The 25,297-nt window shown below is 39.0% G+C and overlaps 1 protein-coding gene and 1 non-coding gene across 2 annotated transcripts; both read left to right on the top strand.

Annotated features, from left to right (window-relative positions):
* Positions 1–740: 740 nt before the first annotated feature.
* LOC149814301 (TPR repeat-containing thioredoxin TTL1-like) lies at positions 741–6,231 on the top strand. Its single transcript, XM_089990241.1, has 7 exons — positions 741–2,022; positions 3,129–3,324; positions 3,414–3,598; positions 3,675–4,008; positions 4,357–4,561; positions 5,399–5,505; positions 5,669–6,231. Exons 1-7 carry the CDS (start codon positions 1,103–1,105, stop codon positions 5,819–5,821), a joined length of 2,100 nt encoding a protein of 699 aa, XP_089846367.1. The 5' UTR covers positions 741–1,102; the 3' UTR covers positions 5,822–6,231.
* Positions 6,232–18,945: 12,714 nt separating this feature from the next.
* TRNAE-CUC (transfer RNA glutamic acid (anticodon CUC)) lies at positions 18,946–19,018 on the top strand. The gene has a single exon. It is a non-coding gene; the product is annotated as a tRNA-Glu (tRNA).
* The last annotated feature ends 6,279 nt before the right edge of the window (positions 19,019–25,297 follow it).

The raw sequence follows: 25,297 nt of genomic DNA, 5'->3' as shown, positions 1-25,297 counted from the left end.
AAAACTACCCCTCGCGGTACTCTCGACTTTTCTGTGGTTTTTTTCATAGGACGAAAATACCCACAACAGATGCCCCGTGTGTGCCAGATCCCTGCACTATGCAAGGGTATTTTTGACATTTCAGGGGGTTGAAAAATCCTTCCCGGGTTCGGACCCTGATTGAACGCACCAGGAGCACAAAAATGTTACCAAGAAAAGTCCAGTCTTTCAGAAAAGGACGAATACGCCCATGCCGTCCCATCCCGTTTCTTGAGCAAATGACTAAACCACCCTAAAGCAGTCACCGCAAATCAAGCTACGAATTGCATATATGTGGAAGACAATAAAATCTCCTCCAGGAATATTTTAGTCATTATCCGAGAGGCCAGCTTCGAATCATCTTGTCTGATATATGCACAGTACACTGACACACACGCACGCGAAGGGAGGGGCATTCTGGTAATCTAAGGGACGAGCGAATCGATTCGACTCGAGATTCGTATCGGAATTTTCCGGATCGGATCAATCGGGGAGCCCCGTCAACGTGGAAGGCAAACCCCATCGTCGCCTAATAAACTTTGTTTGCAGGAAAAGACGAACATGTCCCTCGAGTTGACAATGGAAAACTACCGCGAGGGATACCTTCGTCATTATGAATTTACTAAGGGAGATGAGGGTTTTTTCCCCAAAAATAACTCAAAAGGGTAAAAATATAATTAATTTGAATATTTAATAAATTAGATGGAGGACAGAGAGAGAGAGGAGACTGGTCTCTGTGAAGTAGCAGAAGCGAGACCGCTCTCCCTCTTTTTCTGTTTTTCATTTTTTGATTTTGTTGTTCGTTGCATTTTTTGGTTTTCTATAGATACTCAATTTCCTCCCATTTCTCTTTTTTTCCCCTTCTCTCCTTTTCTCTGGTTTAGCCTCCTTTGGTTTCTCTCTCTACTCGGACTGGTACTCTCTCTCTCTCTCTCGGAGGCGTCGGGCTAAATCTTCGTCCTCGTCGTCTCTCTCGCACTACAGATTCTTGATCTGAGGAGAGAGAGGTTTTCTCTTTCCTGAGAGAAGTTTGGATTTTGTTTTTGCTTAATTTGGTTCATTGTCGTGGGGGGAGAGGGTTGAGATGTCGCACTCCGGTGACCAGAGACCACGACGGCCGCCGGCAAACCAGAGGAGGGCGACGACTCCGCCGCCACCACCGCCACCGAGGGAGCTGGGCCTCGAAGCCCTACCGGACGACTTCCGCGTCGCGCTCTCCAACAAGCCCAACTCCGTTGACCTCAGCCTCGGCTCACCGGTGTCCCCACTCCTGACGCATTCCCACCCCGGCGGCGGCGCCACCACCAGCTCTTCTGGCTCCTCCGGAGCCCCACCTCCCAGGAAGGCCAGCAACAGCAACTCCGGCGAGCTCTCCGCCGGGAGCAGTGGCAGCTCCGGCGGTGGCGGTGGCAGCAGCCCTACTGCTGAGAGCGTGCGCAACTCCGGTAGATCTGTTCGGACGGGGAACATCTTCGGAGCTGCTACGGCAGCGGATACCCCGCCGGAGTTGGCCTGCGCAAGGAGGCAGGTCGGTCCAGCGGCGACTGGGCTGCTGATCCAGTCGGGGAATCCAGTGAGGAGCAGCTCACCGGTGACACCGGCGAAGATGGGGCGAAGCGACGTGCTGGGTTCTGGGATGGGGAATTATGGGCATGGAAGCGTAATGCGGGGTGGTGGGAGGCACGGTGACTCTCCGAGGTCGGGGAATATCCAGCTTTCCAGGGAATCGGTGATGGTGCGGCAGGCAATCGAAAGTGGCGACCCGGAGGAGGTGAAGAAGGCAGGGAACGAGCAGTACAAGAAGGGGCATTTCGCGGAGGCGCTGTGCCTCTATGACCAGGCGATAGAGATCTCGCCGGAGAATGCTGCTTGCCGGAGTAACCGGGCAGCAGCGCTCGCAGCGCTGGGGAGGTTGATGGAGGCAATCCGTGAGTGCGAGGAGGTGATCCGACTGGATCCAAACTATGGGAGGGCGCACCAGAGGCTGGTCGCATGGTATCTCAGGTGAATTTTTTTTCTCTGTTCTGGTTATTTCTTGATTTTTTTCTTTAATTGGTCCAGATAAGTAATTGAATGTTTCTTTCTTTTCTTCCTATAGAAAGAATTAATCCATCTTTATTTCTTGAATACTCAATGTTTTGGTAAGAGTTTTGTGCTTTGTCGCTGCAAATCTTGTCGTTTATAGTGTTTTTGGTGGTACTCACAGTTGGAGAAATATGTATTTGAGCATTAAAATTATTTATATCTTTACTGTAGGAATTGTGTTATGGTTAACTCATAAGTTTTGTTGGGAGAATTGTCGATCCTGGATCGAGTCTTTTATGTGAAATATGTTTTGTTTATTCTGTGCACGTCCAGTCATTTGCCGGATGTCAACCTCTTTTTGTTTCATGATTTAGTTAAAGTGCACTGGTTTTGCTATTGTTCTTGTTTAAACACAATCATTTGAATTTGATTCTAGGAATTTGGTTTCGTAATTGTGTTTTATAAGATGGACTGATTTTTAATAATTTCCTTCCACTGCTCTGGATCTAAGTTTGCCAATTGGTTTGATTGATTTCAAATAGCAGTATGTTGCTGTTATAGGTTGAAATTATCTCTGTCATTTAGCTGTTCTCGCTGGTTTCAATTCATGGTCATGGCTTTATTATTGGTGCTCATGTCTTTTGTTGAAATTTTCTATAACTTCAGCTGAGATTGGTTCGGAAGTTCTGGTTCCAGGCTCTCGCTATTGAGTTGCTTGAGTAAGTCTGGTTTTCATTAATCTTTCCTTGTTGAGCATGGTGGTTGATTGATATTGTGATGGGGCCTTCTTCCTCCTAGTCGATTTGTTTCTTTTTTAATACATGACTTTAGCTTCATTTTTTAATGCAGTTCATCTGGACTTTTTATCCGGTTTGCTTTTGGGCAGTGAATTTTATCATTCTTAGCCGTTTTGAATGGATTTTGCTTACAATAGCTTATGGCTTCATACCCTGCGCCTCGTGCTTTTGTTTTCTGAAACGTCTACGTAATTGCAACATTTGTTTTGCTTGAAGTGTTTATTAATTGCATTAAGACTATTCTAGTATGTGGGTCAATTTGTTTATTTTATGTTATTCCTTATGCAGATTAGGACAAGTGGAAAATGCAAGAAGTCATCTTTATTATTTTGGTCATCAACCAGACCCAGGGGAGCTGCAAAAACTGCAGACCATAGAGAGGCATCTAAACAGATGTGCTGATGCCCAGAAAATTGGTGACTGGAAGAGTGCTTTGCGAGAAGGCGAAGCAGCCATTGCTGCTGGAGCAGAGTCTTCTCCTCAAGTAAAATTCTCTCTAGAATGATATTTCAAATAATTTTCCCATAGAAACAAAGAAACGGTGTATTTATATGAAACATGTTGTATTTGCAGCTATTTGCATCCAGAGCTGAAGCTCTGCTCAAACTTCATCGTCTGGATGAAGCAGATTCAGCTCTATCTAGTATACCCAAGTTTGAATCACCCCCAGCTTCCTGTTCGCAGACCAAGTTCTTTGGGATGAGTGGTGATTCTTACCTGTTTTTTGTCTGTGCACAGATCGAGATGTCATTAGGAAGGTGTGTTTTAGATCATAAGCTCTTGCTTTAGTTTTATGATTCCCAGTGTTTAGAGCACATTGTATATCTGTTGCAGGTTCGAGAATGCTGTTTCAGCTGCTGAAAAAGCTGGGCATTTGGATCCGCAAAGCCATGAAATTTCAGTAGTGTTGAGCAAGGTGAGAGCTGTGGCCAGAGTTCGAGCAAGAGGGAATGATCTTTTCAATGCTGGAAAGTTTGCTGAGGCCTGCTCGGCGTATGGTGAAGGTTTGGAGTATGATCCATCCAATCCTGTCCTATACTGCAACAGAGCAGCTTGTAGGTCAAAGCTTGGGCAGTGGGAACGGTCAATTGATGATTGTAATCAAGCTTTGAGAATTCAGCCCAATTACACCAAAGCCCTTCTTCGACGAGCTGCTTCCAACAGCAAGGTATTTTCTTGTCTTCTATTATTTGCCTGTTCTCTCTTTTGTACATTGTTTGGAACAAGAGATCAGCTCCAAGTCATCGCAAGTTCAGTGGATTGCTATTGGGATATTTGGATTGTTTCATCTTGAAACACTTAAGGACTTGACTGCTTAGTAATTTCTCCATCATTAGTTAGAGACCAGTGTTATCTTCCACCTAAAGATACTAGGGCAGCTTTGAGTGACTGCATGCATACTATCTTGGTTGAGTAGTTCATTCTGTCTATAGTACTGAAATGCTGCATCACTTGCATGATTACGAGTCAAGTTTGATGGTGATGCATTCATGGGGTCTGGTTGTGTGGGTTGCAGTTGGAGCGATGGTTGGAAGCAGTTCAGGATTATGAAGTTTTGAGGAAAGAATTGCCAGATGACAGTGAGGTAGCAGAAGCATTGTTTTATGCCCAAGTTGCACTGAAAAAGTCGAGAGGTGAGGAAGTCTGCAACATGAAATTTGGAGGTGAAGTGGAAGAGATTTCTGACACTGATCAATTCAGATCAGTGATTTCTTCACCTGGTAGGTGTGCTTTGCATCATACATATTTTACACAATTCCTTCTTCCTTGTTTACTAGGATATGAACATCGTAATCTCTAAACTTTTGAATGATTAGTAATATCTTTAAGCTATGGATGAACATCCAAATGAAGCTTATGTCATAGTTCTTCTGACAGGCAGCTTTCTTGGTTGTTGTTAAGTAAATATTTTTTAAGTCTGTTAATGGACTTTGAACACTGCTTCACTTGACAAACTGGGAAAATCTAGGGGCATAAATCAGAACTTCTTAACTGAACTAAGATGCCCTACATGTAATTTGAGCTCTTTTAGCGCAAATTTCTGAACAATCATGTGGTGTATCGTCTGAAAGTTTATGTTTGTACTTGGAAGGCTAGTATTCATATCAGTAACAAAAAAGGTATCCCACCAAATAATGTGGAACTCTAATTTGCAATAGTTCTTATTGACTTTTTTGGTGAATATGAATGAAGAAAACAGAATAACTTGTTTTTGTTTTTGTACGAATCTGCAATGAAATTCTTTACCTTGAAACATTAGGATTATATACCTCTCTGATAATCTGTCAGCAATTAACTGATTGCAAGTTTCCCTGAGATAAAAGTTTTCTGATGCCTTTGGGAAACTTGAATCAAGAGCTGTCAGAATTTTCCCACCTCCTTTAAGTTTTTTACTATTTCAAAATGATCCAAAGAAATTAGTGTTAGCTTGAATTTCTGATCTATTTTTTTCTCAACATCAAAACGATGGCTAGACAAAGCATAAAATTGTTCAACAGGTATCATCGTGCAGCATGCTTATTGTCATGACATGTATTCCCTTTTCAACTCATTTCCAGGAGTTTCAGTGGTGCATTTCAAGGGACGCTTAAACCAGCAATCTGAGCAGATGTCTCCATTTGTGGGCACACTTTGTGTTCGGTACCCATCTGTTAATTTCCTCAAGGTAGGTTGAAAGCCCTGTAAGAGACTCTCAAAAAGCAGAGCTTGTGCATGTTCATGGTTGATCTCCTTTTATGCAGTGCTACATAGTTTCTGTTGAGTTCCCTATCTTGTTTCAGGATTTCAATTTTTCTTGCTTACTATGTTATTGTCTTCATGCAATAAAGGTGGATGTTGATGAGAGTCCAGCAGTTGCCAGATCAGAGAATGTGAGGGTCGTTCCTACCTTCAAAATCTACAAGAACGGAAGCAGAGTGAAGGAAATGGTCTGCCCAAGCCAGCAGGTATTGGAGTATTCGGTCCGGCATTACAGTCTCTAGAAAATTCACTCATTTATTTTTCATTCTTCCCCTCATCCCTTGGCAAAATTCTTAAGTTATACATCTTGTCACAAGCGCAGCTAGATGCTCAATAATTCTTAGATTCAAGGCCAGAACTGAAAGATCAAGATTTTCCATTCAGCCTTACCGTTCTTTTCATTTCACTCCCACTGCGTTTATTTTTTCACCTTGTCCGTTTTTCTTTTCTTTTCCATGAGATCAGCGCTTATCCTTGTGCCCACTCATCATCTTGAGAAGTTGAGTGAGACTATGTACCATTACTTGGCTGTAGAGAGAGAGAGAGAGAGAGAGAGAGAGAGATTGGTTGGTTGGTTGGTGGAGAAATGTGTACATGTATATATTGATATACATATTGAAATCCATGATAAATTTAATTCTGCTATTCAAAATTTTGTTTGTTTATTGAGTGCTGGCCAGTGAAGAGGATGATGATATGTTGCAGCAGCAGCTGCAAATCCTATGAAATAAAAAAAGTTTTGAGATTTCTCTGCCATCTTTCATCTGTTTGGTGTTTGCGGTCCCTATTGGTGTTCTTTTTGCCTTTTTTCTCATATGGGGGTGTGTCTGTATAGGCATCGTTTTCTACCATGCCCAGACCGTCCAAGGTCCTTCTGCAGTTATAGTTTTCAACCGCAGAACAGTCACAGCAGGTCTCATTCTTTATTCAAACTTGGCTTTAACGGCTATATTCTGCCTTCTGGTCAACACACTGCTGCCATAAACCAATGCTTTTACGAAAATGACCTTAGTCGGTGCTTAGATGACTCACCTAGGGTGGCCTCAGTGTGATGGGCCTTGGTGGGACCCACGTTGCCAAACCAGCCTATTTAACTCGCATAACTGAGTTATGGATTGTGGAGGACTAGCTAGACCTTGAGACTTGTAGATGAGGCTAAATTCTCTGTTCAACATGCAATTCAACCGACCTTGATGGGGGACTAATGTTGATTGGTATTCCATCTCATGCCCCTGGTCGGTAAACTGCGAACCCAGAACTATGTGACCTCCACCACCTTGGGGACAAGGTTGAGTGGTAGCTGAATGAGATATCATCCAGTATCATTTTTTTCATTGAAAATACATGATCCAGGTGTGGATTTTTTGTAAATCGATCATGCCCAACATATTTATAGGCTCAAAACTGCAAAAAATACACCAAAAGAGCATACAAACCCATCAAGCATGTATCGCAAACACCTACTCTCTCTCTATGGGAGTGTCCAACCAATGACGATCAGAAAACTCTCCTCCAATGCTTGAGAATCTCATTGATTGGATCTCATATATTTGTTATTTATAATTTATTTAGTAATATATATGCTTTACATGAAACTTTACTGACATATAGGCATGTTTTTCCAAACATGAAAAATCCATAGCCCACAATGTATTTAAGAACTTTACTATACAAAGTATTGTGGGTCGTTGATTTTTAGTGCTTTAAAAAATGCTTCTTAACATTAAAAATTTATAATCCAAAACATGTTGCTCACTAAATGAATCATAAAAATCCATTATATAAAGTTTGATCAATGAAAATCTTGATCGTTAGAGAAGAAAGATTGTCCATTTCTATCAGCAGTAGAGTTTGGACCTTCTTTTGGTTGAAGGGTCCTCCTTTCCTATATATATTGGTCACTAGAATATGAGAAATAATGTGTGAACCATGTTTTTCATGATCCTTTTTATTTTTCCTTGAATCTATCAGTACAAATGTGATCTACATTCTTGGTTTTATAAGAGCCCGCTCTTGAATCTTGATTTTGATGCATAAATCAGATTTTTTAAAATATATAAAATTAATGGTTGATAATCTTCACAAATATTCAAGCATTCAAAAATCACATTTTTCATCGAAAATACACTATCCAATGATTGATTCCTAGCAAATTCATCATGCCAAGCACATCCATGTGGTTGGATTTGCAAAAAAAAGTGTTGAAAATATACCGATATTTCTAGTTCTCATATATATATATATATATATATATATATATATATATATAGAGAGAGAGAGAGAGAGAGATGTTCTAGTTAGGCTCCATTTTTTGTTAGGTCCCAAATTAGGTATTGTCTAGAAACGTGGTTGTATATGTTTTTTTATTGAATTTGAACCTCTAGAGGTGTTCACAATTGTTTAGTTGATTCTTCACTTTAAAAAACACATATATGCATGAAAAATACCTAATTAAATGCATGTTAATTACTAAGTAAATTATGATGAAGACATCTATTGATTTAGATTAAGCAAAAATCACTTGCATGTTTGTTTTTGGCCGGGACCGGGACTTAACTTGGAGCCTAACTAAGAAAAAAAAATCTTATATATATAAGTTTTAGACCGTCCCCGACTCTTTTAAAAAACATATTTGTGTGTGTTTTTTAATTAGTTTAAACATTTTTTAGGTTTACGTGTTTCTAGCTCCATAAAAATAATTTTATATTACTCTAAAAACTTGATTAACTAAAAATCAAGATTTCTTGTTAAATTTATTTTATTCAAAGTATGGTTCTTAGTGAATATGTAATGAGACACATTTATAGGTTTGGATTAAGTAAAAAAACACATATAGGTGCATTTTTTAAAGGCCTTGAAATGATTTGAGAGATAAAATGTCTAGAACAACACATTCTCTCTCTCTCTCTCTCTATATATATATATATATATATATATAAAACGAAACCTAAATTAATCATGCTATTGGATTTTCAATGTTTTTTTCAAAATTTTGACAATACAAATGTGATATATATATTTGTTTTTATAAGAATAACTTATTGGAGAATTTGATTAGGATGCATGGATAGATTTTTATAAGGTTTCAAAAATCAATGACTTGAAAATTTTATAAATTCTGCAAAGCTCCAAATAAGCTGTTTTCCCATCCAAAATGTATGAACCAACCATCTCAATCATGCCGAAAATGTCTTTAAGTTAGAATTTTGAAAAAAAAAATACCGAAAATCTAGTAGCATATATTTAGCACATGACTATTATATATATATAGAGAGAGAGTAATGGGTCTGTGCTGAACCCATTTAGTGTTAAATTGGGGTTTTCAGCTTCTCCGATGCTTTTTATGCGGTTTCAGCCTTATAAATGTGTTGGGCATGATAGATTTACTAAGAATCCACTTGGATCATGTCTTTTCGATGAAAAAAAATGATGATTGGTGCCAGAATTTTCTTTTAAAAATTTTGGACAGTTGATTTTTTGAACTTTATAAAAACCCACCCATGTGTTGGAATCAAACTATTCAAGATCACTATATCTGTACGGTTATAATTTAAAAATAAAATAAAAAATTCTTAAAACCCTATTTAACACGCAGTTTAGCATCTACTCATTACTCTCTCTCTCTCTCTCTCTCTCTATATATATATATATAAGAAAGAGAGAGAGAGGAGGAGGTGTTTTGGTGGTCTGATTGTGTCAGAGACAGCGGGTACAGTTTTTAAATAAATGAGGCTTGTAGCAGTCGTGGGTGGTGGGTGCATTGAGTGTGATGGGTTGGGAATACTTGAGATTTAATGTCCTTTTGGAGACCAACCCCCCTTGTTAATTATTCGTGTTTGTTTGTTTGTTTTGTTTTTCAATTATTGTTTATTCATTTATTTATTTTCTGAGGGTCCCGTACCTTGGATTGAATTCAATGTTTACTGTAGTTGGTATTGACACGATGCTTTAATCTTTAACAGTTAAAAAAGACAATTACTCTCTCTCTCTCTCTCATATTTTACACTGCACATGCTGGGCATCTTTGTCTGCTGGTTGGGTAGTGGCTAAGGGTGTGTTTGAGCATCCCCTAGTGATCTGGGCTGGAGCTTTTAGGTGACTGATCAATGATCAAAAACTGTACTAGCATTGTTGCTTGATTATTCATGACAGTTAAAAGAAGTGGTGATTGCTGCTACATATTCCTAAGGTGTCAAGCCGTTCTGGGTGGGTTTGTAGCCAATATTGGATGATCAACTGCACCTGATCACCTTGGCAATTAGCTCCCTTGTCCATTAAGGTGCTGTCATCTGGGAGTAGGGATGCAAATGGGTCGGATCCATGGTGAAGGTTTTGCAATTTTTGGCTGTTTCTGTCCTTTCTGATCTGATTCCAATCTGAATTCCCATACATTTAGCTGTTCCGGATCAGAACCATTTGCATCCGCATTTGGGAGAGCACCAATAATCATGCGTCATCTTAACCATGTGCTAGGGCAGGTAAACAAGCCGAACAAGCCCAACTTGGGCAGTTTAGGCTTTGCTTGTTAAGGGTACAACCCTGCTCTTCATGAACCGAGTCAATCATGAGCTGACTTGTTTTCTTAAAAAAAATTGGTTTTTTTAAGTATTTTTTAAAGCTTGATAAATTTTAAATTATATATATATAATATGTAAAATGAGCCTATGCTAGCCAAGCCGAGCCGAGCCAAGCCGAACCAAGAAGGCCATTGAGACCCATGGCGTAGGAGAAGATCTTGGGCTTTTAGAATACTTAATTAGCCATTGAGACAAATGATAGTCATATAATAAACTTTTAACCAAATTGTTGGCCCCATATTGATATTTCTGTTTATCATATTTTTTTATCCATACCATAGATTGGAAGGTTCATGTAGGAAGACAGAATGAAAAAGGGAAAATTATTACGGACGGAGCGGATCCTTCGAATGTTGAACAAGTATCTAAGAGATTCACTTAAAAAAAATGGGACCAATCCCCCCATTGCGTATTGGTACTTATCGGGTATAAAATAAATCTGCTTCTCTTTGTTCCTGCGAACAGAACGGAATCGTTCCATTATTACTATCACCAGCGGCACGTAATAAATGTGAACCCTTGCACAGAGATAATCCACTGAATGAGGTCCATAGCATAGTCTTTTTCAATGTGATAAAGTTACATAGTGTCTATTTTTCTTTGATGAAGGGGTATTTTCATGGGTTTGCCTTGGTATCGTGTTCATACTGTCGTATTGAATGATCCTGGTCGCTTGCTTTCTGTCCATATAATGCATACAGGCTCTATACGAATTAGCTGTTGGACCCATGGCGTAGTAGAAGCCCAAGAGAAAGAGGTCTTTTTGTGATCTTTCAGTAGGAGGTCCAAGGCATGCTCCTGCAGGGTTAGGCAGTCAGCAGAGGAGGGCGATCAGGTGCGAAGTGATTTTACACTTTGAGTGTGCTGCTGTATCTGATCTATTGTTGGACCCTACAGCTGACAGGCTGTATCTTAAAGATGAAGGGTGATCAGGTGCAGCAGCACACAAAAAGTGCACGATCACATTGCACCTGATCCTTACACTCATTCCCACGCAAAAGCACTTATGACAATCACTATGATTGCTTCTATAATGGAGAATGTGCAACCACATCGTTTGTTTTACAAATCAGACCCTACAAATGTGATTCCTATAGATTATTCAGCAGAAACCATAATTAGATTAGAATATTTTTAATACATATTTATAAAAGAATGTCAAAATCAATGGTTCACATTGCATCTAAATTTTAAAGTAAAGAAAATCAAGTTTTCTCGTTGAAAGAGTCTGAACCAAAGCATGGTTTTTAGTAAACAAGCAATGATGAATACACCTGTGGATTTATATCAAGTACAAACCATGTTTGAAAACTAGAACTGTCTACCTACAGTGTCATCTTACCTCTCATGGAATACTCAGCTAACTCTATTACTTTAAAGTAGTGATTCTTACGTTTGCAGGATCTTCCCCAGTGGAATGGGTCAAGTTCTCAATGGCATTTTGTCTTCACCGTGAGGTTTGCAGAAGGTGAAATTTTGCTTGCAAGATGTAAATAGTAGGGGTTTGCCTAACCCCAACTTAATCTTAGAAAAAAAAATGGTGTTAAGATGTACGAATGATATATACATAACACCTAATAAAGTCGATGAAGGCGTAACTAGGGGTGGCAAAACCTGATCCGACCCGCCAACCCGCCTCTTAGGCGGATTCGGGTTTGGCTTAAACTAACTTGTTTAATAAATGGGTTGACCCGCCTAACCCGTTTATTGAATGGGTCGGGTTTGCGTTAGGGGTATGCCAACCCGGATGACCCGTTTAATAAACAGATTAGGCGGGCAGGTCAACCTGTTTACCCAAACCCGACCTGCCAACCCGACCCGCCTGCTAACCCGTTTACCCGACCTAACCTGTTTATTAAACGGGTTAACTAGGTTGTGTCGGGTTACCCATTTAATAAATGGGTCAGGTTCGTGTTTGCCACAGCCGACCCATTTAATAAACGGGTTGGGTTCGTGTTGAGGTATGCTGACCCGCCGACCCAACCCGCCAACCCAACCCGATTGCCACCCCTAGGCGTAACCTAGGTCAAAAGTTATTTTCTTTTTAAGAAATTCAAAACTAGATTAATGTGGTTTTTCCTATCATTAAAAAAAAAACTTATTTTGCTTTCCATTTCCTCGAATTTGATAGATCTGCACATTGAAGGATGAACTTTCTCAATGAGACAGAACCATCATTGCATCTTTAAAGTTATAGTTGGCTTGGGGTTAGAAAAAAAGGCATCATCAGATCCCAATTGAATGTGTTAATGTGCATGCAACCTAAACCAGCACGTTTATCTCTCCTGTTTTTGAAATAAGGGTAGATCATAATTATTGGATTAGTACGATTATTATTGCAATGTTAATATTCCAGTTGGTTTGTAATTAAGCTAGAGTGGTTATAAGCTATTACCAATTGAATGAATTCATGTACATGCAACCTAAAGTGACCATTCCTGTCTGTTCTTTGAAAAGGGTATCTAGCGCAGTTGTTGGCTTAAGTCAATTCACCCCATAGCTGCATTGGTACTCGATCGCATATCAACTGTGCTTGTATAATATGAAACTTTTTTTTTTATATTTACATGAACAAACCCCGACCATCTTTAGACCTAGCTGTACTGACTTTGTCCGGCCATACTTATGGTCGCTGTCCAAAACTCCATGGGCTTACCTCTTGGCCCCAGAGGGTCGTCAAGCTTCGGCTTGCACAAGGGGGTAACACCCATGAGGTTTGGGATTTGAACCTTGACCCCCTGCCTAGTTGCCTAGGTCCCATCCCACTGCGCCAAACCACTTTAGGGCTTACTAAACTTCATTTGTAAACCATAAATAGAAGTCTCTAATGTTTAGGAAACTTGTCCTGTACCATCTATAATGAAAAGTCGTCTGTGCATTAGGTGAATGAGTATTAACTTGATTATCTCAACATCAAAGCACATACAAACGACGATGTCATTATAGGAAGATATTGTTTTTGTTAAGGCGTTTAAATACTGTGAAAGATAAAAAAAAAAGGAAATAATGATTGGTTAAACATATGTAATTTATGACCTTAATTTTTGTGTGATTTTATTATATATCTACTTTATATCATATTTTTAAAAATTTGTACAAATTCTTTTAAAAACTTGAACACTTTAAGAGCCGATCCTTATAAAATCAAGTACATAGATCACATATGTATGATTAAAATTAAAAAAAAAAAACATGAAAAACCCATCAAGCACATATCACAAGCACCTAATATTCGAGCACTATATATAAAGAGAGAGAGAGAGAGAAAGAAAGTAGGGGGAGAGAGAGAAAGAGAGTAGGGGTTAACATCTATCTGCTTAACATCAAATAGGCAGTTGAATGTTCATATGTCGCTAATTGCGAGAACGATCAACACACTTTTTTCCTGCAAAAGGAGTTTTGATGACACTCAAATTTTTTTGGGTTCCCCAAACCATCTTTGATCGTTGGTTCGTGACATCATGTTAGGTCATGACTGGTTGAAAATTAGTATGCATTCATTCACATTCCTTGAGATTTAGAGTGTGAACATTTTATACTTTGTTATTCATCAAGAAAATATTTTTTTTTTATAAAAAGTTTTCTATCATCGTAATCGATCACAAAGCACATTCAAGTATTTTTGAAAGGATATTTTCAAAGTCCAATTTGATAAATGCATTTCAAATGATATTTCTAAATGTTTTCAGGTCTTTTCCAAGGAAAGTTAGTTTTTAACAAATTTTAACACAAGAAATACCATCCTCAACCGCTTTTAACCAAAAGTATTTATAGCTTTTCAAAGAACCAAAAACCACTTCAACATGACATTGAGTGAAAAGTTATAGGCAAAACATATTTTTGGTTACCAACGGGGAGCTTTGCTTGTCTACCCGAAGCAATTAGTGCGCGTCACCTTGACGAATAAAACATGTTTTTGGTTTTAAAAATAAATTCTTTGAAAAAGTAAGGTCTATTTTTATAGCATTTTAACATTTCAAATGATTGAATTTGGTTTTGAGACTAACATGTTGTTTGTAGCGAAGGATGTTAGCTTTCAAATGCATTAAACCACTCATCAAATAGATTTGTAAATCTTGAGATATAGGCTTTTTACCACAACTGCGTTAGAACAGGTGTGGACTATTTTGGGATTCTGACTCAACCTGCATCCATATCCATCTGAAATGGCACCAGTGTGACCCATTGGTGCTAGTTTGTTTGGATCGGGTCCATATAGATCAGACCTGACCTGACTCAGGCCCAAATGCAACATGGACTGGAGGCAGTGCCTCCACTAGGCACAAGTCTGGCTGGATCTGAACAAAATTTGACCCGTGATCCCAAATCCAACTTGGATTGGTGCCAGATAAAGGCTCTGTCGCTAGTCTGGTTGGATCTTGACTAGATCTGGACCCAATCTGACCTATAAGATCCAAATCCAATCTGAACTGGCACCAGTGCTTTGATCTGGCGTTAGTCTGGCTAGATCTGGATCTAATATGATCCAACCTGACCCACTTTTGGGGTTGGTGCCAGTCTTATACACCAGCTTGGTGTTAGTGTGTCTAACTGTCACCAAGCTCTTTGGGTCAAGATTGGACCTGGATCCAACCCAGTCCATCCATAACCTGATCCAAGGGATTTGGATTGGCAGCAGGCCATTTGGCTCCAGTGAATCAATTTGGCGCCAGTACTTGTGGGTTTACTCAATGAAAAGCTTAGAAATACCCCCCATATGTAGGGATGGCAGTGGACTTGGGGACAACGGGCCCCGCCCCGTTTGGACCAGGGATGAAGGGCATGAAACAGGGTTGGAGGCAGGGATGAAGGTTAAAATCTATCCATGTGCGGGGATGGAGGCGGGGATGGACTTACACTTTCCCCCACCCTGTCTCATCCCCGCCTTGCCCCACCCTGCCCCCTCCCCAATCCTTCAAGGGATGACTATAGACCAAGGAGAAACGGGTCCCCGCCTCGCCTTGCCCCCGTTTGGATCGGGGATGGAGGACATGAAACGAAGATGGAGGCAGTGGTGGAGGTTAAAATCCATCCTCGTGTGGGGATGGAGATTCGGATTTTGAAACGGGGCAGGGGTAGAGACCTTGTCCCCCGCCCCGGTCCACTGCCATCCCTACCCATATGCTTCATTTTTTAAACATCTTTGAGCTCGAGTGAGAACCGAAATTTGGTAGCTTTTACCTTGCACCTTCACTTTCTTCCCACGAGGGAGAGGCCCCACAAGATTGGTTCCTAACTTTCTTCTTAAGTTAGTTATCTCTTTTGCTAGCCTTCCTAGCTAGTTTTTTTATGTCCTTTCCCACTTGGTTGACCACCAAGTCGGGAAAATAGGAAAGAGTGCTTAGGATTTTCTTACGTTCTAACGTGAAAATATTCTAAGTTACTACTATGTCTTAAGAATAAATTTTTCTAGCTTATTTGAGTGATATGTGTTAGGAAAGTTTTAAATTATTAATGGTTACTATCAAAAGTGTTTTGAAAAGTTTAGTCCCATATCTAAGAGAGAAAAGCTTTTCAAGAGGTTTAAATAGAGAGTTTGTAATCTATTCTTTACTTTGGTAAGCCTTGAGTATTTAGGTGGATTGCGGACGTTGCTGCGCATCGTGCAGCAACGGACGCGCCGTTCGCGCACACGCGCGCGTGCGCAAGGGCGCTTGAGGCGCAATGTGGCGTTTTGACTTTGCACTTTGCACTTTGCACTTTGCACTTTGCAGCGGTGCACTTTGCAGCGGTGCGAGGTGCATATGAGGCGCAAATATCCATTTTGATTTTTCGGTTTTGAGACATCTGGCCGTTTGAAAGGTTTTAATAGCATTTATATTGAGTTTAAGGCGCTTTGTGACTATTGGACGGTTTTGGAGGCCTTTGATTGACAGTCAAAGGTGGGTGACCGTTCAGGTACCTTTCATCCTATTTTCAAACTGTCAGATTTATGGCCTTTAATCTCATTTATCGCAAAACGTTTTGGCCTCTCTAAAAGGTTATAAATATCTTCTATCTTCGTCTTTTGGAGATAAGAATTTCTGACTCTCCAGTTTTCACCTTTCTTTCTTCTCGGTTTGGCTTGCAGAGTTCATGTGTGGGAGAGGTCATCTGTTCTTGCGAAGCAGTGACTCTCTTGAGGTTCAAGCCTAGTTGTATCCTGGGAACTCAGTCGTAACAAAACCCTTTTTCGCATCTTCGGAATTTCCGGAGTGGGGCGATTGAAGTTCTAAAGATAGCGATCTTAAGAACGTGCCTCTAAGCTTGAATTCTCTTTTCTGAAATCCTGTTTTCACTAGGTTGGTATAACAATATGTCCTATTGAGAATGCCCTTTTCCATGTAGGGTATATAATCTGAGAGGTGAAGCATTGCCAGATTTTTTGCTCAGGGTCAGTGAGGAGACTTTACCGGTGCAACGAGCGAGGGTTAGGGCTTCTTGGAGCCTAGGTATTTCTTTCCCTCTTGTCTCTTGTATTTTCTCATAAATTGCTTTCTCACTCACTTTTACTGACTAGCACATACATTTCTTGCTTTATTTGAGCCCAGAGTATGTCCACCACTCTTGGCTTATTACACAGGTGTTCAAAAAGGCTTCGGAAGCTCAACTTTTCTCACCACTTGCTGAGAAATAGTTTGACCTTGTATCAGTTGGTTTGTAAAAAAAATATATCTTTTCAAATAAAAATCATTGTTTTCAAAGGTAAGATTTCAATCCTACAAATCTTTATTACACTAGAGGGCATTTGGGCAGACACTAGAGTGCCATTGCACATCCACCTGTTCCACGCTCAAATAGCTTATATATATATATATATATATATATATATATATATATATATATATATATATATATATATATATATATATATATATATATATATATATATATATATATATATATATATATATATATATAGTGTGTGTGTGTGTGTGTGGATGATCATACTATATCAATGAGTTGAAATGAGCACTATCTTATTGCTCGTATTAAAGTAAATCTATATGCTCTACATGATATTTTTTGGGGGATAGACTTTTGAATCACTGAAATTCGATGTGAAGGTTTTTTTGTGATTAAAAAATCAACGGCTGTAAATAAATCAAGAAAAAATGTAAAAAACTGGCCCACTAACCATAAAACTTGAAAAAAGAAAAATCTAGCATTTTCAACCATTTTCCAATCAAATGGCCAGACCAAGGAAGGGGTGGTAGGGGCAAGGGCAGATCAGTGGGACGAGGAGGGGCTAGAGCCCCTCCTAAAGTTTTGAAAAGTTTAGATTTTGAAAAGCTTGGCAAAGTTTTGAACAGTTTCTAAAGGGAGGGCATCACTTCCTAAAAGGGGGCATCTCAGATCTTGGCAAAGTTCCTAAAATTTTGAAAAGCCCCCTTTAAGCAAAAGTTTCTAAGCTTCCCTTTAGGAAGTTTGGCAATTGGCAAAGTTTTAACCCCCCCCCCCCTTTAGGAAGTATGCCAATTGCCAAAGTGATGGCAAAGTTTCTAGTATTCAAAACTTTCTAAAGGGGGGGCACACTTCTGAAAGTAAGTGAAAATTTTTCAAAACTTTTCCATCACTTTCTAAACTCCCCTTTAAGCAAAAAAGAAGAAGAAATTTTTAGAAAATTTTCAACTGAGTAAGTGATGCCATCCTTTGAAAAATTTCGAAATTTTTAAGTATTAAAAACCAAATTTTTTTTGTCCCATTTTAAGCAAAAATTTTAGAAAAATTTCAACCGAGTAAGTGATGCCCCCATTTGAAAAGCTTTGAATTTTTTCTTTTTTGCACCCCCTTTAAGCAAAATCCTGGATCCTCCACTGGGTAGGGGTTCAGGTTGTGGACGGGGAAGTGAGGTGGTGGGAAATTGGGGATTGATAAACCTAATCGAAAAAAGAGGGGGAGGGCATTTTGCAAAACTAGGTTGAAACTCTATTTTGCTCCCAAACCAAGTTTTCGTTGTAAAACCTGGTTTGACACCAGGTTTTGAGTGTCATCCAGACAATATCTTAGTGTTTTGAACATGTACACCCATTCACTAATGTCTTCTCTAAATAAGTCATTATTATGACTGTTAGGATGGTCCTACCTCAATAGTTCAAGTCTTTTTAGCTTTCTCTATATCTTTTAACTTATGACCCTATAATTCCAGCACCAACTCCATTCCAATCTCCTCTCCTGTTCCAACTATGCCACAACAAAATGGTGGACAGGGGATTCTACAAAAACCCCATCTCCCTTCCCGACATCGGATCCCGAACAGAGCCCGAATGATGACTACGAATCCGGAGCAGGTCCTTGTAATGGTATTCTAAATAAATGATTACCATTTTGGCTAAATGATACATTTAAAACCCTAAAATCTTTGAAACTGAAAAATCACGTAACACATGATCTGGGATCATGTCTCTCCGGCCTCTCCCAAGTTTTGATTTTTCTCCGGCTTTTTAGAGAAGACCTTGCCAAACCAAACACATTTATTTATTTATTTTTAAAATGCAAAGGCGAAATAAAAGTTTTATGTAGATTTTTTGTGGATTAAAATGTAAATATCATGATAAAATTATGATTTTCTCGCAATATTGTTATTTTGTCACATCTCTAACTTTTATCGAAATTTAGTGTTTTTTGCAAGATTTAGTTAAATATTAAGACATTATGGTGACAATCAACCAATTGCATAGAACCTTGGTTGCCTAACAGGAACAACTATAAGCTTAGGGTGCGTTCATGCTTAACTCATGGTGGATCAGGAAACACAGCACCATGTCTAAATAAAGAAGTTTACACTTTTTGGAAGTGTTGTCATCACCTCCGTTGTAGTCTAGTTGGTTAGGATACTCGGCTCTCACCCGAGAGACCCGGGTTCAAGTCCCGGCAACGGAACTATTTTTTATTTTTTTTGTTCACTTTTGAGGTTTTACTGAGAGGCCACATGAAGTCCTATCACTATTTTTTTTTTCATGTTTCTGGAAAAGTTAAAAAATGACGACCGTGAATCTTCTTCCATCACAACTAGACTACAACGGAGGCGCTTTGTTGCCATAGAAAACCTGACCAAACTCTATGACAAAAAAGGCTCTTTTTTTGTTAAAAAAATCATGATACAAAGTTTGATCTCTATCAAATTAACTATCTTGAATACAACTTGCACCTATGAGTTTCAACTAGTTCTGCACACGAGCCGAGCTTGGGCTGTCTTAGCTCGGCTCGATAGAAAAACTAGGCTGGACGAGCTGATACCGAGCTTGAACAACCACCATCCGTGATCAACTTGAGTCAAGCTTTAAACAAGCTCAGTTTGGCTCGAGCTGAATTTTTTTAAATCAGCGTAAAATTCTTTTGAAAACAAGAAAGAAGTAATAATGAGATTCAAAGTAACACCTTCATCCAAGAGGACATCTTACCGATCGAGATAACGCCTTCTCTTTGTCTCTTTTGTTAACGAAATATATACATATATCAAAATTGTATATTTATAAAACTTTATCAGTCGAGCTTAATTGGGCTTACTGTGCTTATATGAGCTCCATTGCCTGTTCACCCATGCTCAAACTAGGCTCATTTATTTTCTTGGATGAGTTTAAGCTGAGCTTAACCGGTCAAGCCCAAGCCCAGCTCGGCTGATAAAGTTTTATAAATATACAATTTTGATATATGTATATATTTCCCTCTTTTCCAGGTTGCCAGATGCCCTCATAGACATAAAAATGACATAAATCCCTCTTTTCCAGGTCAATGGCCTCTTGTGTCTTGAGCCTTGACTATTGACTATTGTGAATGAATCAAGACTCATCAAAGTAATTACAAACCCTAGACTGGGCTAGCTCAGTGGGCTTGAGCACATGTTTTATGCCAAAATTCAAGGCAAACTGGTCTAACCCAGCTTGATAGAGAATCGGATAAACCAGCATCGGTGATCCAGACCGGGTTGTCATTGAGCTCAATTTCAGTCTCTTTACGATGTCTCAATCTATGGTTAGCATGGTCAGAGCAAGAGATCCAAGTTTACCTAAAGTCAAAGGGCAAATGAGTAGCGAACAAGAGCTTAATTTTCACAATTCTCTATGTGGACTCTGCTCAGAGACTGACTTGGAAAGGCGTCCCCAGTTCAAAGAATTAAGTCATGACCCAACCTAGCCTTGTGCAGCTCGGTTTGGTTTAAGTTCGTTTTAGCACACACTAATCACAGTCCTTCGCATGCTCGTGTGTAACCAAGTCTGAAGCTCACTCGAGCCTAACTTGACTTACCCCAGTCATGCCTCTGCATCAAGTCAAGGAACAATTTATCCTGGAAATGTTTTTGAGGGTTATTTCAGTAATTTGATTTTCAAACGTCTCCTTACCCTGCTCCCACGCAGCGCTCGTGGATTACACCAGTGATGGGTGGTGTACCGAAATTCCATCAATTTTTTAAATTAATCCTTCTCAGAGTGCACAGCCGGGTTACCTAAATTCCCTCAATCTATTCTTTGTTTATTCCTTTTATTTTGTAACTCTCAGAATTTTCTCTAGATTTCCGAGAAGAACCCGTTTCCAATCTCCCAAGTTAAAAAATCACACAGAAAAATGGTCAATAAGTAGTGTATTGTTAGTCATATCGGTCGGGCCAATAGTAACATTATATCATATTGTATCGTATCGTAAACTTTTAATAAAATTTTTTTAAAAAATTATTAAAATTTTTTAAAAAAATATATCACATGAAATAATGATGAATTGTACAAAATACAACCATAAAATCATATATGAATCCTTTATATCTCTATGAGCTATCTAATTAAGACCTCATCAAACATCAACTAATATAGATAATATTGCATGCATATCTCACAAAAACAATGCAAAATATTAAATATATTTTGCAATTAAGAACATACCACAAGACTCATATTTTTTATATTATATAAACAAAAACAAAATAACAAAGTTCATGAATAATTAAGTAATAAATAAACAAGTTTTTTTAATATAACATGATATATCAATAATCATAATCATAATCCTCTATAACGGGCTTATAAAAATTATAGTGGAATGCATGAGAGGTATTCTTCAATGAATCATCTATCAAAATTAGATAGCATTTCTCATAGGGCGCCTGAACATTTAAGAGAGCATGCTAATTGATCGTGAGATGGTTGACACAATAAGAAGCCTAGTGTGATGCTCAATACTACTGACTTGTCCAAGGCCTGCGATAGAGTAGAGTGGTGAAAAGATCAGGTGCAATATGATTGCACAAATATTTGTGCATTAAGCACCTGATCAGTACCCTCCATCTTTGGGACAGGGCCTGCCAGGTGTGGGGGCCCATGACCTGATGGAGGGTGATCGTGTGCTTAATGCATGATTTTTTGTGCAATCATATTGCACCCTATCCGGACTCGTAGAATGAGGCAAAGATTCACTTCACTTTGGGCTTTGTGGAGTGGATCCACTGTCCACAGTATCATGCTGTGTGTCTTCGCCTTCTTTCTCAGTGCACTGGCAATCAATGATGAACCTGAGAAGCAATTTTATATCAGTAGAGGCTTGCAGCAAGGAGGTCACTTCTCCCCTACCTCTTCCTGATTGTGATGGATATTGCTTGCTATTAGATGAACATAAATGGGTTTTTTTTTGTCAGTACAGATTAAATCCAAACCTTGGGGACACTTATTATTCGATTATGATGTGTTATTCTTTGTTCTTGATGCACGTCACTCACTAGCTTCCTTCATTACTACTATGTGGGATTTTGAATCCAAATCTGGTATGATGTTTAACAATGATAATTTTTTCTTTGTACTGTTTTAACTTGCATAGAAATCGCAACCACATCAACCGGCATCTGTGGTTGGAATAATTAAGGGTTCTCTTCCTTCAACATACTTGAGTCTCCCACTTTTACAAGGTCTCCCAATTGGTGGCCTCCTTTTGACCAAGTTACACAGTCTGTTGGAGGTGTGGGGAGGGAGGCTTTTTTCCATTGCTGGGAGAGACACTCACCCAGTCGGTGTTTACAGCTTTTCCATCTCACTGGATGGGTTGCTTCAAGCTAAGATGATCAATAATCAAGAAGCTTGAGAAGATTATTACTCATTTTTGTCTGGTATGATCCTGCAGATCAACAATATCAAGCACATCTTAGTAAATGGAGTGACATTTGCAAGCCAAAAGAAGGTCTAGGCATTCGTTCTCTGGTGGACTTAAACCGCGTTACTTAGTCTGGCTAAGCTAGTGTGGCATGTTATGAAGAAGCATGATAACCAGTGGATGAACATTATAAATCTGAAATACAACCACTGGGATTCTTTTTACATACCTCACTTTCAAGGCTCTTATGGTTGGAAGAGCCTCAAGATAGGTGTTAATGTAATCACTCAAAGGTAGTAGGTGGGTGCTCAAGAATGGTCGTTCATTCAAATTTTGGGTTGAATTGACCCTGGCTACATAATTCTCTTCTCATTGGGAGGATATTGCATGACAACCGTAGGGAGCTCTCTAGTAGGGTATATATTTTTACTAGCTAAGTTGCTTGATTTGGACTATAGGCCCTTTTGTAAGTTGTTAATTAGACTATCCTCCATTTTTGTCGATGGACTCTATTCAATAACTGCACACTCATAGATGGGATCTCTGTAACAAATATCGCGAGATTTATGAAAATATCATGAGATTTATGACAAAAAAAATTAATACCGTGATTTAAACGCGATATTTACATTTTAAACGGCCATTTATCATGAAAAAACCATGTATTTTTATTTTTAAATAATTGTTATTAATATTTTTTTATAAAAATATTTTTATATTTTTTAATTTAATTTTTTATTACCGAGATTTTGCCGAAAAAATGAGAGATTTATGGATTTTTTTTTTTACATTTCTCATGAGCTTTTGACAAATGAGATTTCGCCGATAAAAAAGTTTGTCACTATGGATGGGATCTTGGCCAACCTGACAGGATTTTGTGGGAGGCTTCAAGGGAGTTCAACTCCTGCTAAGTTTGGAACCTAATTCGAGACCAGGGCTTGTTAACCTTTCCTCTAGCTAAGGCAATTTGGTGCAAAGACTACTATCTGTGTGCTGTACTCACCCTTTACTTTGCGATGTTCAAACGATTACTAACTCAGGAGAGGCTTATGCAGCTTGGTATCTCCCTCCCTAGTTAGTGCCAATTTTTACTAAGAGACAACAATTGGATCAGATCCTACAAATGTGCGTTTAGCAGTTTTGCAATTGAGCAATGATTTTATTTTTATTTTATTTTTGTGATGAAGGAAAATCCTCACTGAGAACTGGGTCACTTAATGTGCCTACCTCCCTTCTAGGTAAAACTCTAGGTTGAGAACACGACCACCCAATCTTACAAGCCCCAACCATGATAAAGCAGCAGCAGTCTCCATGCGCCAGCGGGATTTGATCATGGGCCTTCAGCTTACTCTGCTGACTACAAGGGTAACCACCACAATGGAACAATGATTTGGATAGTGTGATTGCGATGAGTACACAAGTTTTTAGAAGATTAAAGAAAATCAACAACTTACATTGTACCAAAATTTTACAACTCAAAAAATATATTTTTTATGTTGAACAAAAAATATGATCTCTAACAAAACACATCTGCAGTATCAAATTAGATCGATACTATTAAATTGGATGGTTAGATCGATATGAGAACCAATCGTGAATCAATTCCCTAAGGTGATATCCTTTCGTCATACTGGGATCTCATTCTTACAAGTCATTTTGATCAAATCTGATTATCTAGGTGAATTAGCATGATTGATTTATCTCTTGGACCCTATTCTTTTGACGAAATATATAAGTTTTCAAATAATAAAAATTTAGTGCTTTTATGGCTATTGAAAATCTTGCACATAATGTTTATCCCCCCATAAAAAAAGAAAAAGAAAAGTCATGACAGGAATTTCAGTAAATTTTGTCTCACAAGGTTTATCCCCAAACTCTCATCTCAGCTACTTTTTTCGAACATCTAGTTTAACCATGCTTTCACCAACCAAATGCATAAACTTTAATCGCAGCTATCAGTTTCTAAACAAGCCCTAAATGCTAAACAGATGTTTCTCTTTTGGATAATCAAATTATGGAAATACCTCTCATCACCGGCCAACTGCACATTGGCTGGCCTCCAGTTGGCAAAATCTTTGAGCTTCCTTTTCCGGCTTACCGGAAAGTACACCAAGCTTAAACCTTGCCGCAAGAGATGCCACTCATAGGCTTCCAACTTGTACCAACGCCGCCCCCCCCCCCCCCCCCTTGTCTGGTAGGAGCTGCTAGTGAACCCCACTTGTGTTGAGACATTGCAGTTAGGGGTGTCAATGGGTCGGGTTTGTTTGGGACCCAAGTCAAACCAGACTTGGACTAAATTTTTTAGTATGCTATCGGGTTGAGGCTCGGGTCTACTATAAGAAAAACCGTACTCGAACTCGATAATAACTACATGAACCAGACTCGGACCATATCAGGTAAAATAATATTTTTTATCATTTTTACATTGAAAATTTGTGGATCTTAATGGGAACTTGGGTCGGGCTGAGGTCTGGTATAAAATTTAACAAACTATACCCAGGTCCATGTATTAATTGGACCTTTGGATCTAAACCCGGATTTTAATCAGGTCTTCTTATTTGTCACCATACCCGGACCTTATAGGGTTTGGTATAGTTGTATTACTTATAGGGGTCTGCCAAACCCCAACTTGCCTTTAAATATATATATATATATATATATATATATATAGAGAGAGAGAGAGAGAGAGAGAGAGAGAGAGGCTTCAACCTTGTGATATGGTGACATGAGAGTCAAGTAAACGCATCGGTTCACATAAAAGGGCAGTTCAGTAATTTTCTTAAATGTCATGCCACTCCTTCCTTGCCTTGGAAGGAAAAAGTAGTGAATGGGGACATAGTCAGAGTCAGAACAACGGGTTAGACGTGACCAAGTTCTTGGTCTCGACCACTCTTTGTTATTACAAATTTTAAATGCCCGATTTCACGAACTTGGTCAGGTTTTCTATGGCAACAAAGCGCCTCCGTTGTAGTCTAGTTGTGATGGAAGAAGATTCACGGTCGTCATTTTTTAACTTTTCCAGAAACATGAAAAAAAAAATAGTGATAGGACTTCATGTGGCCTCTCAGTAAAACCTCAAAAGTGAAC

The sequence above is a fragment of the Nuphar pumila genome, chromosome 15 (assembly GCF_984573655.1).
Source record: "Nuphar pumila chromosome 15, dmNupPumi1.hap1.1, whole genome shotgun sequence".
In the NCBI taxonomy this organism is placed as follows: Eukaryota; Viridiplantae; Streptophyta; class Magnoliopsida; order Nymphaeales; family Nymphaeaceae; genus Nuphar; species Nuphar pumila.
Note: the sequence above shows the minus strand (reverse complement) of the source record. Positions and strands in the feature narration are given on the sequence as shown.